General features: G+C 45.4%; 1 protein-coding gene across 10 annotated transcripts in view; it reads right to left on the bottom strand.

The window, feature by feature from the left end:
* LOC149301821 (neuronal acetylcholine receptor subunit alpha-7-like) overlaps nt 1–11,188 on the bottom strand; it is a 29,580-nt gene extending 18,392 nt beyond the window's left edge. For 4 of the 10 annotated variants that reach the window (XR_016272126.1, XR_016272125.1, XM_089483205.1 and 1 more), the window contains exon 1: nt 1,247–1,861. Coding sequence is in view for 8 of the 10 variants with exons in the window: in XM_089483205.1 (XP_089339331.1) it covers nt 1,247–1,570 (324 nt within the window). In the remaining 2 variants the exon portion in view is untranslated. Of the gene's footprint in view, nt 1–1,246; nt 1,862–1,913; nt 2,441–2,489; nt 2,799–5,996; nt 6,625–7,286; nt 8,882–9,929 lie in introns of those variants that run through there. The other 6 variants (XM_089483206.1, XM_089483208.1, XM_089483207.1 and 3 more) reach the window with 6 other exon arrangements.
* Between the last annotated feature and the right edge of the window lie 4,603 nt (nt 11,189–15,791).

The raw sequence follows: 15,791 nt of genomic DNA, 5'->3' as shown, positions 1-15,791 counted from the left end.
CCTGGATAAGTCGACTCAGGTTTTTGGGGTCATTTTTGGGACCTAAATTTCTAGATTTATACATGAGTATATACAGTAGATTTCTCTTTTTTCTCTTCACATACAGATGGGAATACTTTTTTCACTTAGACGAGGCAAATGTTATAGAACAGATACTTACATTAAGGCCCTTTCACACATCTCTTTTTCAATACCTGGAAAGCTACGACTTAAGTAACTAAAAACTTTCAGAGAGGCAAGATAACGAAAGAACAGGCTACTGTTACAGTCACTCACATTTTGGAGATGCATTCCCCTTTCCTTCTTCTCACACTTGCAAACCCCTCACATACTCCTCTGTCTCTATTCATCCACCCAGCTAAGAGGGACTGCCTCTTCCAAAGCCTTAGACGAAGCATTTCTATCATACTCTCATCATATAGGAGGATAATGTTTATATTAATGCATACCCTACTTCTTTCACACACCACAGGAGAGAGTGGTTTTTGCAAGACAGCACTTGCAACAATATATACTTGTACTACCTAGCCATAGTGGTTTCCGAGTTGGACTCAGACTTCAAGAGACCAGTGTTTGAATCCCAGATTAGCCATGGAAGCCCACTGCAAGACCTTGGGCATGCCATGCTCCCTCAGCCTGAGATGAAGGCAATGGCAACACCCCTCTGAGCAAACCATGACAAAAAAACCCTGGACCCGCGTGATGGAGAGGTGTGAGTGTTGAATGGCACTCTGGAGGGACCATGCTTAACCATGGGAGTGAGCCAGTGTGGTGTAGTGGAGCAGAACCTCATGAGACGAGGTTCAAATCCTTGTTTGGCCATTGGTGAGCTTAGGTAAATTGCTCAGCCCAAGAGAAAGGCAATGCAAAGCCCCTCTGGAAAAAAAATCTGACCAAAAAAAGACCATTATAGGTTGGGCCCTCCGTTAGTCATAGAATCACAGAGTTGGAAGAGACCCCCAAGGGCCATCCAGTCCAACCTCATTCTACCATGCAGGAACTCTCAATCAAAGCATCCCCATTGACAGATGGCCATCCAGCCTCTGTTTAAAGACTGTTTAAAGTCAGCAAGGGCTTTTAAGGCACAAAACAGCCAAGTTAGATTTTGCACTAACAAGTGTGGAGAAGAGTTTGCTAGTTCCAGAAGATCAGTTGAGGGCAATGCAAAGTCAGACCTTAACTTGGGTGCCATCTGCACACACATCCCACTTCCCTAAAAGCCACATTTCTGCTCAAGGCTGCTTACCACATCCATGATCTGCATGAGACTGAGCGTGAAGTGGACCGTGATGGGCTGGGCGTCATCCCCCACCGGCCTTTCCAAGGGCGTGTAGTCCTCCATCAGGTCCTTCAGCAGCTGCCGCTGGTGCATGCCACCTTGGGACCCTGCAAAGCAGACACAAGCAAGAGTCCCATTAGCCCTCTCTGGTATCCAGGCTGAGAAGGTTTGTGGGATGATCTCCTTCATGCTTTTTAAGATCACAACTGTGAAGCCTACCAACCGGAGCTTGATGCGAATTAATGGCTCAGGTGGGTGGACGGACTTGCATTTGTCAAGAGACAGAGCCATGACTGCAAAGTGAGGGTGTGCCAGGATTTATACCATTAAATCATGTTGTTGTTGGTGGTGGTGGTGGTGTTATTCCACCACTCAGAACCATCTACAACGTTAAAACATAGCTAAAAATTCACAACGTGCAAAAGTTTAAAACGTAACTATACTAACCATAAACTAAAAACAGCTCCAAACATAAACCATTAAAAGGAAAATAGCAAACAGGAACTCCAGCATGTAATGCATGCAAGGGCCTTTTTCTTGGGAGCAGTTGGTCTTCAAAGGCTCGCCAAAACAAACACTCTTGCCTTGTTTGTAAGAAGACAGTAATAATAATAAAAGTAATAATAATAATTACTTTTATCCGCCTCTCCGATATGATCAATACAGTAGGGAGGGTGCTAGTCTAACCTCTTGGGAAGCGAGTTCCAGAGCCTGGGAGCAGCCACCAAGAAGGCCCTGCATCCTCACCAGACGTCCTTCTGAGGATGATGGGACAAAGAGAAAGACCTCCCCAGCATATCCTAAAATGCAGGCAAGTTGTAAATCCTATATGGGTTCCAGTTTCAATACATGGACTGCTTGGTTATCAGTCCCACTTATTCCTCGGAAATCAAGCATGGACGATTCACAACCTCAAAAATTAGGAACTGATGATGATGGAAATGACACTGTCTTTTATCATCTTTTCGGTAGGACCGCTCTGACATTGCCACGATTGTAACCTTTTTGCTCAGGGAATTTTAGCCACAGTTTGCCTTTGTATACTTTACTGTCTTTCGAATTATTTATGACTTGTCTCCTGTTTATTGCGTTTTAGGATATGCTCACTGGAGGGGAATTTCTTCTTTTATATAAGCCCAGCCAGGATGGGAAGAGGGGGAATTACGGGCGATTTTGAAATTTAATAACAAGAATAAACATAAACACTTACATATCTCTTCCAAGCATTCGGAGTGCTTTGCCGGCATTAATGCCTCGCATGGTTGTCATAACTAGGTAAGTCAGTGTGGATTATCCTCCAAGCAATGATGCAAAGGGAGGAAGACTACATTGCCAGGTGTCCCTTATGATAAGAAGTGTTATTTACCAGAGAGCCACAAAACATGTCCCTTATAGGCCTAGCAGGTGTCCTTCATGATAAAGGATGTCCCCATTTGAGGGTTGGAAAGCTTTACCTTCACAAAGACCATGACAAAGGTCCATCACAAAGACCATGCACCATGTAATTTATGAACGTGGGTGCCATGTACATTTTACAATGAAAGACATGGTTATCTTAAATCAAATCAATATCTTCATTTAGTGTTTCAGTAAAACACAAACTTGTCAATAGCTGCTTCTTGACTGTCAGCCCCTGTATGCCACGAATTCCGACCGTCCCTTATTTCTATTTTGAAAATGGGTCCGTTCACACAATATAATCATAGCACTATGAGTCCATTTTGTCTGCCATGGCTCCATGCTATGGAATCCTGGGATTTGCAGTTTAGGGAGAGATAGTTAGAAAGGATTCCCAGCCAGAGAGCTCTGCTGCCTCCCCAAACTACAAAGCCCAGGATTCAACAGAGATAGAGCACCACATCCAAGACCATCTGGGGAACACAATCTCAATTAGACATTTCCTGATCCGACTGGAGAAAGGACCTCATTTTAAGTTCCTATCCCAATACTAATACTGGGCCAGTTCTTTCCAGAACCACTAGACTACAACTCCCAAGTGACCAACCAGCTTTGCCAATGGGGATGATAGGAGCTGTAGCCCAGTGCAAGGAAGAACATTGCAGTCTCTCTCTGCTCCAGGATTCATCACTGGCGTGCCAGCCTTGTCGGCCTTGCTTTTGTCGTCATCTTAATGCTACGGTCTACGGAGGATTGCTTGCTGCTGCCTCAGGCTTTGCCGAGGGCAATGACAGCCGACGAAAAACGTCAGCGGTGGCCCCAAGGCACCGAAGATCCAAAGCCAGGCCCAGACGGAGAAGACATCCCCAAAGGATGCCAAAGGCCCCAAAGATGGAGCCATCAGGGTGGAAAACAAGGTAGATGAACCCCAGCATCGCATCTCATGCGCACAAAAAAGGTACGGAGGTGCATTGGTGCATTTTGTAATCCTTCTGTTTTCATAAGGCCTCAGCACAAGCATCGCATCCACTCTGTATTGCATTCATACATTCTGCAAAAGCCCCTCCTGTCCTGATCTGAAAGGCAATGGGGAATCTCTGTTTTAGAAGATCCATTCAAACGAAGGGATAATTGATTCAGGATGTGTTCCTGACAGTTCAGAAATGAAATTGCCCACCAGTTGCAGAGTGCAATATCTGCGCAGAGGCCGCGTGTGGCATAGAAACCCCAGTGCTTTGCATGCATTTATTCCCACAGTTCAGCACTGGAGAGAGAAGGCATTCCCTGAGAATCACACCATTCAGGTGAACAGAGTTGTGTGGGTTTTTAATAAAACTTCATTAAAACAGGAAACCTCAAGTCCCAATGCACCACATATCTATTTTCTAATCCCCCCACCCCAGCTTTTAAGAAATCCCTTCTAAATGTCCATCAAAATCTGCTTCCTAGAACTTCGAACCATCAGATCTGGTCCTACCTGAAAAGCAGAGGACAAACCTGCCCCTTCTTCTTTGCGTCAGCCTTTAGAGATTACCTTTAGATATTTACAGTCCTAATACCTGAAAGTTGAAGCTGCTGTGGGAAACGGACAGACAAAACCACCAACTCAGACAACAGTGAAATGGTCATTTCAGGTAGGAGAAGCCTGTCTCCATTTCTGAGCTCTGTTAGCAAAATCGAACTTCCATGGTCAGAGGCAGTGCATCTCGGAACACAAAGTTGTTCTTATTACAGTTGGCCCTCCTTATCCATGGTTTCAAGCATCCATGGCTTGAAAATATTCAGAAAAAGTATAAATTCCAAATAGCAAACCTTGATTTTCCATTTTATATAAGGGATACCAACCTGGAACCAAACCCCAGCAGATAACAAGGTCCCACCGTATTTGCCGCCAAGTGGACTTCATCCAATGGCAACCCTATGAGTGAGAAACCTCTAAGGGCCTGGTGATCCACTGGCCCTGCTCAGATCTTTCACTCAGGGCAGCCCTCTTAAAATGATGATGATGATGATGATGATGATGATGATGATGATGATGATGATGTTGTTGTACTGGAGAAGAGTTGTACATATACCATGGACTTCCAAAAAGACAAAACGAACGGCTCCAAATCAAGCCTGAACTCACCTTAGAAGCAAAGATGACTAAACTGAGGTTGTCATGCTTTGGATACATCGTGAGACGATGCGACTCGACAGAAATGGCAATGATGCTCGGTATAAGGTGGAAGGCAGCAGGGGAACAAGAAGACCACATTACAGGTGGTTTCGATACATCGGCCCTGAATCTGCAAGACCTGGGCAGAGCTACTGAAAGCAGGGTCTCTTGGTGGTCCTTCTCATAGGGTCGCCATAAAAAGAAGCCAACTTAACAGGGTACTAGCAAGAACAACTGAAGGTGCAGGGAGAGATATACTATATGGAATTTGTGGTCCTGGTAAGTTTATTGAATTATCAGCCTTTCACCTCAAGTAGGAGAAAGAGGATTGTGATTTGGGGGGTTTTCTCCACATCTCTCTCAGCTCATGCTAGATCTCCGGCTAAGTGTTTTACACACTGGATCCATCCCTGAGCAAGTGGGAGGGAAGAAAAGAGGTATAGAAAGCAAAAAAGGTGCTAAGGTGTCCCCTTTTTAACCTGAGATGCTAAACCAAACTGACAAGGCAGCCTGTTCCTCCCCGACCTTCCAAACAAACAAAAGGCTCTGCATAAAATCCAACCTGGCAAGCATAAAACAACACAGCTAAGGTGGAAGCGGAGAGTAAGAGGAGGAGGAGGGCTACTCCAGTTTTGCTCTCCTTCCTGCAAAGCATGAAAGTGGAGGGGTGGAAAAGAGATAAAAAGCATGTATTTAAAACACACACACACACACACAGCCACTGTCACAGATAAGCTTATCTTTGCTGCAAATTGCAGGATTAAAAAAGAAAGGTTGTATCTAGGTGAAGGCTGGATTGTAGAGCAGAAAGTGAGACGTGTTATGGCTTCTTCGGAGATAAAAAATGAAGTGTCTAAGGCACAGATCTCCCCATTGGAGAGGGCAGAGAGAGAGAGAAAAAAGAAAAGCACTTCATTCTCAAAACCTGGTCTGAAGAGCTGTGGCTGAGATGCTCACAAATGCTTTCTCTGCCCTCATTCTGCCGACTCTCCGTCTCAAAGGAGATCCACGCTCAGAGCTTTGCAATTTTCCCCTTTCTTAATTTTTCAAGGCACAGGCGGGACATTATTTCGTGCCCCAGAGGCTGGGAAGATTTCGAGAACAAGAGAAAATAATAAAGGATCGCGCAACAGCGCATAGGAAGAAGAAAAAGCAAATTACCTTGGAAGAGCAGGCAAACGCCGAAGGCACACATCCAAAGGGACCGTTCCATTGCCACAACCGGATCAAAACGGGGCACAAGAGCATTCGGAGGATGCCAACCGGTCCATCCTCGTCCTCACGCTTCGGACGGGCGGGCAAAGGATGCGCAGCTTGCGGAGGACAGCGACGCGAATCTTTATTTAGAAGAGAAAAGGTTCGGGGAGGGGGAAGGAAGGGAGAGGGATGAGGAGGCAGAGAGCGAAACATCAGTGCCTACTGGACAGTTTTCAGCTTTCATCAATTCAATCACTTGGCTGGCGCTGGAGAGGTTTTAAGAGCGGCCCAGGCTTTCCATAGGGCAGCGCTAATAGGAGTTGTCAGGGGCACCATTTCGCTGCATCCCTCCCTCTCCCTTTAAAAGCCCATTAGAGATTAGACAAACAGATGAAACGATAAACAGAAGAGATGAACCAGCTTAGAGAGAGAGACACAGAAAGAGAGACAGAGAGAGAATACATATTGTCAACATTCAGAGGGACAGACAATGTAAAATAAAACCGATGGTGGAACCTTAAGTAACTACAAGTCCTGATTGCAAAAGAACTAATTCCCAAACAAGTGTTCAAAAGAATTATGTACACATGTGCAGAAAATGATAAGATGATAAGCAGATGAAAGAGATTTGAGAAGCAGACTAGAAATCAAAAAGCAACATATACCATATCCAGGAGACTGAAGGACTTAGATTTAGTCCAGAATGCATTACAGTTATATCTCAAAGATCTAAACCACCAGCTATTGATCCTAAATCTATGAAGGGGACCTGAGCATGGGCAAAGTGGCTACTCCCCTTCATTTCACTTCTCGACAGCTTCCACATTATTTGAAGGTTGGGACGCCATGCTTTGGAAAGCTCAAAACTCAACGCCTAGTTTTGGAAAATGAGCCTGAAAAGATGTGGTTCAAGAAGGCATTTCAAGAGGATTTGGGGGTGTTTGAAGGCTGCAGATGTATTTACTCACAATATTTTAGGGTTGGAGGAGGTCTCAAAAGCCCATTTAGCACAAACTCTTTGCTCACTGCAGCAAATCTGGAGCTGGAGTATCTCCAAAAAGATACCCGTCTGGTTTCTCCTTGAAGACCAAGTGAGGGACAGGCAGTTACTCCTGGTAACTGGCTCTGAGTCAAAATTGACTAACATCCATTAGTTTCTTCCAATATCCAATTAAAATCTACCCTTGTCCCTCAACCAAGTCCTACTCTTTGGATCAGCAGCACAACTGCCATCTTCCAGATATCGGTACCTACCTCATAGCTTGCTCATTCTGGGCAAGATGTCTTCAGAGATGGTTTGCCACGGTCTTCCCTGGGGACGGAAAGTGCGCAACTTGCCTGAGGTCACCCAGTGGGTTTTCCAAGGCTGAGCAGGGATACGAAACCTGGCCTTCCAGAGTCCAAGGCTCAACGTGCTACAACATGGTGGCTCTAAAAATGGAGTTTATCCAGATGTTCAGAGGGAGTTTGCCATTGTCTTAGTCTGAAGCTGAGAGAATGTGACTTGCCCAAGAGAACCCAGTGAGTTTCTGAAGCCAAGCAAGGATTCGAATCCTGGTCTGGCAGAATCCTGGTCCAACACTTAAAAACCTGTATAGGGCTCTCACAATAAGTCCCCAAATATAAACATAGGGAGGAAGGCCAGTTCCATCCTTTGTCAGGAAACCCACATCAGTCCCACCTTCTCACCCAACGCTGGGCAAACTACATCTCCCATTGCTCTCCACCACTGGTTTTAGTAGCACTGTGGCCTTTAGTTTCAGGTTTGGAAGAGAATTGCAATTTGCACATGTTCAGAGGCACTTTTTTACCTCAATAGAGCCAATTAAGAACTGGAAAGTGTGACACATCAATGCTCCGCCATGCTCACGGTCAAGAGGCCCAAGTGGCGTTTGGCTGTGAGCGTGCCCTTAAGGTGGACCCACATGGACCAAAGACGCAGTTCTTGGCTTTTTCCTTCTCAGCACCCATTGCCATCCCGCCTCTCAAACCCACTGCAGCAGAAGAAGCATCCCTGCGCCACTGCGCATGAGAGAGGAGACGGCTTCCTTACTTTATAGCTGCGCTCTGCAGTTTCTTCAGACCACCTCCAGGCCCTGGAAAAGCAAAGAAGGGCTGTAAATTGTACCTGCTACACAAACCGCTTCGGATTCCCAATGGGGGCCAAAGCTGTAATTGAAATAAGGTTCTTGGCACAAAGACAGCATAGATATATATATATTCCAAGCAGGCAATGAAGGTTCTCTACTCCCTCTCCAGCCACTAGTTGGAAACTGAAAAAGAACTGGCATTATGCAGTGAACGGGAGTCAAGATTTAAAAGCAGCCGCAGAATCTTGTGTGGTCTCCAGCGACCATCAGAAAGGAAAGAACTGGCCCACATACCCTCCGACGTTTCACAGAAGAAAACTGGGAAATGTGTGGCCAAGCAGCATCAGAGTGGGGTCAAGACGGCAAGCTATTAATGAGAAACACGTAAAACTATACTTTCCTTTCCCTCCCTCTGAGTTAACTGAGTGCTCCTGTGCAGGAGCCAAAACAGAGCCAAGAACAACTGAGAAGCCCAGGATAGGAATCAAAGCTTTGGTCGAAAGAGGAGGACAGGTTTCCGGAGCCCCAAGTGTATAGAATCACAGAATCAAAGAGTTGGAAGAGACCCCAAGGGCCATCCAGTCCAACCCTATTCTGCCATGCAGGAACTCACAATCAAATCATACTCAACAGATGGCCATCCAGCCTCTGTTTGAAGACCTCCAAGGAAGGAGACTCCACTCCACTCCAAGGAAGAGTGTTCCACTTTCGTACAGCCCTTACTGTCAAGAAGTTCCTGCTAATGTTGAGGTGGAATCTCTTTTCCTGGAGCTTGCATCCATTGCTCCAGGTCCTAATCTCTGGAGCAGCAGAAAACAAGCTTGTTCCCTCCTCAATATGACATCCCTCCAAATACTTAAATAGGGCTTTCATATCCCCTCTTAACCTTCTCCTCTCCAGGCTAAACATCCCCAGCTCCCTAAGTCGTTCCTCATAGGGCTTTATGGTTTCCAGACCCTTCACTGTTTTAGTCGCATCAATGATGGGAGAGAGTGATTCTGTGGCCCAAACAGAAAGCCCTTTGGAGCTAGATTAAGTTATTGAGCTGCCAGTTACAGCCCTTTATCTTCCTTTGCCAGGCTGGAATAAACTAGAAGTTTACTTTGAATGACCCTTTCACAGGGGTTGTCTAAGACCACCGGAAAACCCATATTTCCGATGGTCTTAGGAACCGAGACACCGCTTGGGGGTCACCACAACATGAGGAACTGTATTAAAGGGTTGTGGCATTAGGAAGGTTGAGAACCACTGCTTTAAACTATGGGAAATTACAAGCCGAACCATAGATAACAAAGCCTCTGACAGAGACCCCCTTTTACCTGCCCAGCCCCCTTGTCCTGTGTCTAGCTGGATGTCTTTTTAATAGCATCGGAATTGGGAGGATGGTGAAGAAGGGTGGGAGAAAGAGATTTCTAGTATCAGGTTTGAAGTAAACAGTGCAATAAAGCTTTGTATTGGAAAGAATGGGATTTTGGTCTAGTCAACCCTATGGACAACAGGCAAGGCAAACAGCAGCTGCAGAGTCAAAATCCCTTTCTGAGTATGAATGAACAACGGCAAAACAGAGTGAAAAGGGGACAGCAGATACGTCTGCTTTCACCAACTAACCCACCATCATAAAAAAACAGAATAGATCTAACACCATCATAAAAAAACAAAATAGAAATCTTAACTAGAATTGGAGAGGCATCACCCTGGGATGCATTCTGGAAGACCATTTCAGGCAGTCTTTGGAAGGTTCAAAAATGTTTTTGTTTCCTTACGAAAGGCTCACCTGACATGGTCGTTTCATTTCACATGTACATACTGTTAAGTCAGAGTAAGAGGTTTGCATGTTGAAAGATGTCGAACTGCTCTTCCTTTTCGTGGTGCAGAACCTCTCCCTCTGCTTTCCGTGTTATTTCTGCCTCTGGTACCCAAATTGTCTGTTCAAGAAACCATGCTCAAGAGTCCTCTGCTTCGTTCGCTGAATTACACCCGTATTTTGGAAATCCCAACAGGCTCGAGACACTGAAACCTGTGTCTTTAAAAGGTACAAGCAACATGAGAGCATGAATACTTAAAACCTTTCCCTAGTCTCCTTGCTGCTTTCACACACAGATTTTTCTCTCCCTTTTCCCCTCCCGTTTAGCACAGCTTTCTCTCTCCCACGTTTCCCTCTTCCCCGGGGAATCCCTATCGATTTGACCCAGATAGTAGTCACAGTCAAAAGCTTTTAGAAGCATCAGTGGCTGTTGGGCTGCAGAGAAAGAATGGAGATTTCCCTCTGTTTGGCTCCCTGCAAGAGAGTCCCTGGAGATACAATGTCTTATGTCTCTTCCTTTTCATTTTGCTGACACTAGCACCATTGCAGATATCTGCAAGCAGGCCTCAAGCTACAAAACATCAGAAATCTCTTAGCTGAACAACTCAATCCATTCGATTCAACTGTCCTGATTCGGCTGGAGCATCCCCGATCAATCCCCTGCCTTCCCACTTTTTCAGCTGCTTTAAAAATGTCCCGGTTTCTCCTTTTTCCTTCCTTTGCTCTCAGCATACTTCAGTTGCTGCCAACTGAGGTCAAATGAAAAAAGGAGTTTTTGCTCAGCAGGAGAAGCAAAAGATGAGGAAAGCCAGTCTTGCCCTTTTCTCTATGCTCCAGCAACCTCTCGTCTCTCATCTCCTATTCATCACTTTGCCATCTTGCTCACACTCCAACGTTGTTTGGTCACAGATGGAAAAGAGCGGGGTACAAATAAATAGAATAATAATAATTTTCACCTGTGAAATATTGGAGGGTTTTTGGATCTTGTCGAGGGTTTTTCACCTTCTCGGGATTCTGAATACAACGCAGTGCGTATATCCCCCTTTCTGAGCTACCGACAGCTGCGGGTATAAGTACAAGAAGTTGATTAAAATCTGTTGTTGCTGCTGTTATTGTGCGCCTTTGAGTTGTTTCCTACCACAGGGTTTTCTTGGCAAGATTTCTTCCAAGTAGGGTTGCCATTACTCTCCTCTGAGGCTGAGAGACTGTGACTTGTCCTAAGTGGGTTTCCATGGAGGGACTGAAACCCGGGTCTCCACAAAGTCATAGTCCAATGCGCGCTTGCACCACACTCCTGTTACAAAATGAACAAGAAGCAGACCTTCCAGGCTGCGAAACAAACCATTCAAATTGCTTTGGATTGAGCCAAGCGACTAGACTAGATTTAGCCAAGACTTTGGATTGAACCAAGTGACTAGACTAGACTAGATTCTGGTCTAGATTTTAAGGCAGGAAGCCATCTCTCCCAGAACTGGTGACTTGAGACTGTTTTGACTACAAATGTTCATTTCTGGGACTGCTCTGTACAAGACGCTCACCTTCTGTCTCCTCTACCAGCCTCCCTTCCTCCCAACCCCAAGAATGCAAAAGAGGCAAACTAAAAGACTTAGCCGTTTCATCAATAAATCAATTTATTTAAAAGAATATGTTACAATTAGTTACACTAATTGACTTTGACCAAACAAATTTTAGAGTGGTTAGCTCTAAAGAAAAATGAAGAATGCAACACTGCTTGGAAATTGTCTTCTTGTTTTGTTTGTTTTAAAAACCTTTCCTTCCCACCCACCCCTCTAATTTTTCTTCGTCTTCTTCACATCTCAAAATTGCAAATAAAAATACAAGATACCGCAATGAAAATTACAATTCAGAGTCCTCTTGAATAAATTAACAAGGGAGAGAGAAACAGACAGACAACACGCGCGGCGTCGAACGATTCTGGGCTTGTAAAAATGACTGGCCAAAGACAAACACAAAAATTGGGGATTTGAATGGGATCCGGAGTTGGATAGGAAATAGTGTCCAGCCTAAATTTTCATGAGAGACTGTTGGGTTAAAAGCTGGCAAGGGAGGAGAGACGGTCCCCAAATGCACACATATAATGTGGGGCCAGGAGCAGGATCACACATGTTGTGTTTGACACACACACACCTTCTGCTCAGCGACACACAAGGGTCAGCCTGGGCAGATGGTCAGTAATCCAAGAGGGGCTCTCGGCTGACGCTAATCCAGCCTTCGCCCAATGGAGAATCCAAGGAGAAAAACCCCAGAAAGCATCAATGCTGAAGCAGCAAGATGGCATGGCATGTGCCAAGCCGAAACAGAGAAAGAATCTCAATGGAGATGTTAGCTGGATAATACCAAGGCAAACCCTTGGTCCAGCTAGTATGGCTCAGCAGCATCTCTCCATCGGTCTCAGGTGCGCTCCTTTGGCAATCCTGTTACCAGCAATACTTTTAAAAAACGGAGAAATGGTATGCGTTCCACATACAAAGCTCTTCCTCCGCTACGAGAAAATGCAAGAGGCTACTCACAGATGTTCTGGGGATTTGTTTTTTTAAAGGTAAGCTCCAGAAACCATCCTTTATTCTAAAATGATTTGTCTTTTTTCTCTCAGCTCTGGAAGAGCTAACACTAGAAATGCGCTGGAATCCTCTGTGGCCCTAGCTTGGATGCCTGCTGGAATTTGGGTACGAAAACAGCTGCAGGATTCAAAGCATTCGCTGCAGGATTTTAAGCTTTAGCCACAACAGAGCGGATATGTTGTTGTGTGCCGCCGAGTCGTTCCTGACTTATGGCAATCATGGGGTTTTCTGGGGCTGAGCAGCCATAGCAGCTAATGTAGCATCGTAACACATTAATGTGGAATCGTAGAAACCAAGAGCGGTGGGTTTTTCACATACTCCTCCACCAACTAAGTATTCAATAGCATCGATGGAACCGATGCAAACCGAAATGGTTGCTCCTTCCACTTGGCATCTTGCTTTTGGCAACACTGTGGGGGAGCCATGTGTAACCTCAGGGTTCAACAGTCTCCCCTAAATTTATGGGGGCGGCTGTAGTGCCAGAAGCCAAAGCCTTGAGGCTGCCCAATTGCTGACAACAGCATTTGCTTCTCCGCAACAGCAAAGATACATGGTGGCTGCTTGAAAAGGCTGATCCTGTTATGGCTGGGTAAGGGTAGCCTTTCTTTCCCGTTCGTTCACAGCTACTGAAACGCAGCTTTGAATCCGAAGTGGAATGCTTATCCAAAATTAAAATAACCAAACAAACCCATGCCCTGACCCATTTTAAAACCCTGCTTAGCTTACGTGGCGTGTGAGTCTTGCCTGCAGGGATGGCATGGTGAGCAATGCTTCCCATTTAAAAGGAAGAAGAGAAGTCACCAGCTTGGAAACAAAAATGAAGATGCATTCAAGGTAGTCAGAAAGATGTGTTTGTTGTTTTGGAAAAAGACATCGGACGTCTGAAACGGAGGGTGCAACCGGAAGCAGGGAAGGGAAAAATGCATGCAAATGGTAATGTGCAAAAGACACTTAATATTTCCACGCAGTCAGAACGATTTAATCTGGAGTACAAAAAGTGATGAGCAGCAAGGCGAGAGAGAGATGTCTTGCTTGAGGCAAGAAAACAGCCATCAGTGCTTCTCAAACATGCATCACAAACATTCTGGAAGGAATTGGAAGCAGCTCATTTTCCCGATTCAGAGCAATCTCTTCCTTGACAAGTGAGCGAAGGAACTGCCCAACTGTGAAGGGGTTCAAAAGGGATCTTTTTCTCCCCTCGGCCATTTGGAGGCCTGTGCTACATCACTTTGGAGGATGCGCGTTCCAATTCTAGATGCAACAGGGTTCAAAATCCCCTGGACATTAGAAGAGTAGCATGTCAGGAAGATATGGCAGCAGCATGTCTCAATAAGGCGCTGGCTGTCTATAAGCAGTGAATGTCTACATTATACACATACATGTGCAAAAACAGTGTTTGAAGGGAGACAGTCACACACACCTGTCCCTGCACCAACATAACATTATTTTACACTGGGGTTTTGAACAGGACCGTGTCCGAAAGAACGTCAGAATTCAGAAAGATGAGATGCCAGTGAAGATGGGCACTGAGATTAATTCTCATCAGCCCACAATGTGTGACTTTCTTTCATTTCACTCAATCATTCGATAGGATTTCTAATGGCTCCCCTTCAGCTGCAATGATTATCAAAGCACTTGCTGAACTGCAAGGTTCACTTGCATGATTACACAACTTGCTGCCTGTATGCGCTCTCTCTCTCTCTCTCTTACACACACACACACACACACACAGACTCCTTATCAGTGATGAACAGGGATTGCTGCTACCAGGTGCTGATCTGGAGGGCTACAGAAGGAGGCCAAACAAATATACTGGAGAAGGGTTGCTATAAGTGCTCTTTGCCATAAACAGATGGAGTCCTCAGGTTCAGAAGCAGTATACCCACAAATGGTGATGGGATGACCAGAAAGCCACCATTTAATGGCCCTGCACACGGGCTTCCTTGGAAACATTTAGTTGAAGGAAACAAGATGCTGAACCAGATGGGCCTTCAGTTTAATCCACTGAACTCTTTTTGGCAGGGGCAGGAAAACTAACACTTCCATGGCAAGAATACCCCCCCCCCCCGCATCACACCATCCTAAATATCCTCCCCCTCTACTATTCTTCTTTAGAGGCTTCCACATTTCAGAACGCAACTTCAGAAAGGCAGCTGTGCAAAAACGTGCAGAGAGTGAATAATGTATGTCAAAGTTTCAAAACCCGAAGTCAATCTTTTTTGGCAATTGACTGAAAATATGAGACAGTGCCAGTCAAGGGCACATCTCCATGCCTCTGGGGAACAGTAGGCTGGCCTATAATGTGAGCCGGTGAAATGGCAAAGTGTGATGTTCAGTGGTACAGGCAGCCAAAGCATTTAAGGCTTGGCCTTTCGCTGCCACTAGGCCACAAAAAGGCTCCATCATCTACCAAACACTGATTTGCACAGACGCATTCCAGCGCCATTGCTGCACATTTTAAGCCTGCGTTTTTAAGGCAATGTGCAAAATACCAGGAAGCGAGGTGGAGGCTTCCAGGCAGACAGCGCTATACTAAACCGGGCTGAATTTCCTTTTAGTGAACCCAGTTATAACCCACTAAACTGTTCCAACCAGCAGACAGGAAAACCGCTTAACTCTGGATACAAAAACCATGAAGTGTGGAAACACAAATGGCTTCCAGGTAACTTTGAAGAATCTCTTTGCAAATGTTTTCAAGGTCCTGGGGCAATTTGACTTCCTCGCCTCCTGCAAAGTCACTACAATCTGTACTACAACCACCTTAAAGGGTCTTTCTCTGTCCCCAGTCCTCACTGGGGCCAAGGTCCCTTTTGGTCTCTCACATTCCCTGCCAGTCCTTTTTCTCAAAATCTTACGTCTCTTATCACTTTCCCAGATATCTGGCAATCTTTTTTCTGCCTACACCTCCACCAGTTCCTTCACCAAAACAAAAAAAAAAACATTTAACTTACTGACAGTTCAGCCAACAGAACAACTTAACTCAACTTTTCTAACTCTTCTCCGGTTGCAGTCCCACCTGCAATGAGCGTCTGGCTGTTGAAACGTACTCAGTGTTGTAGCTGTACCAATGCATCCCCAGCGGATCATGAAGGGCTGAAAAGCAAGAAGCAAAAACTTCCTCATCTCCTGCGAAGTCACTTGGGAGAGGATTCAGGGGCAGCTTTTCCAAAGGATCTGGAAATGAGTCCAGGGACACCTGGGCAAAACCAACGAAACAGAGCAACCTTTGCTAGCCCACGTGTTGATTCCCCTTGCAAGGAACTATCTGCAGGTTGGTGTCACC

Source organism: Sceloporus occidentalis, unplaced genomic scaffold, assembly GCF_023333645.1.
Source record: "Sceloporus occidentalis isolate IW3139 unplaced genomic scaffold, rSceOcc1.0.p SCAF_20, whole genome shotgun sequence".
In the NCBI taxonomy this organism is placed as follows: domain Eukaryota; kingdom Metazoa; phylum Chordata; class Lepidosauria; order Squamata; family Phrynosomatidae; genus Sceloporus; species Sceloporus occidentalis.
This window is presented reverse-complemented; position numbering and strand designations above follow the sequence as displayed.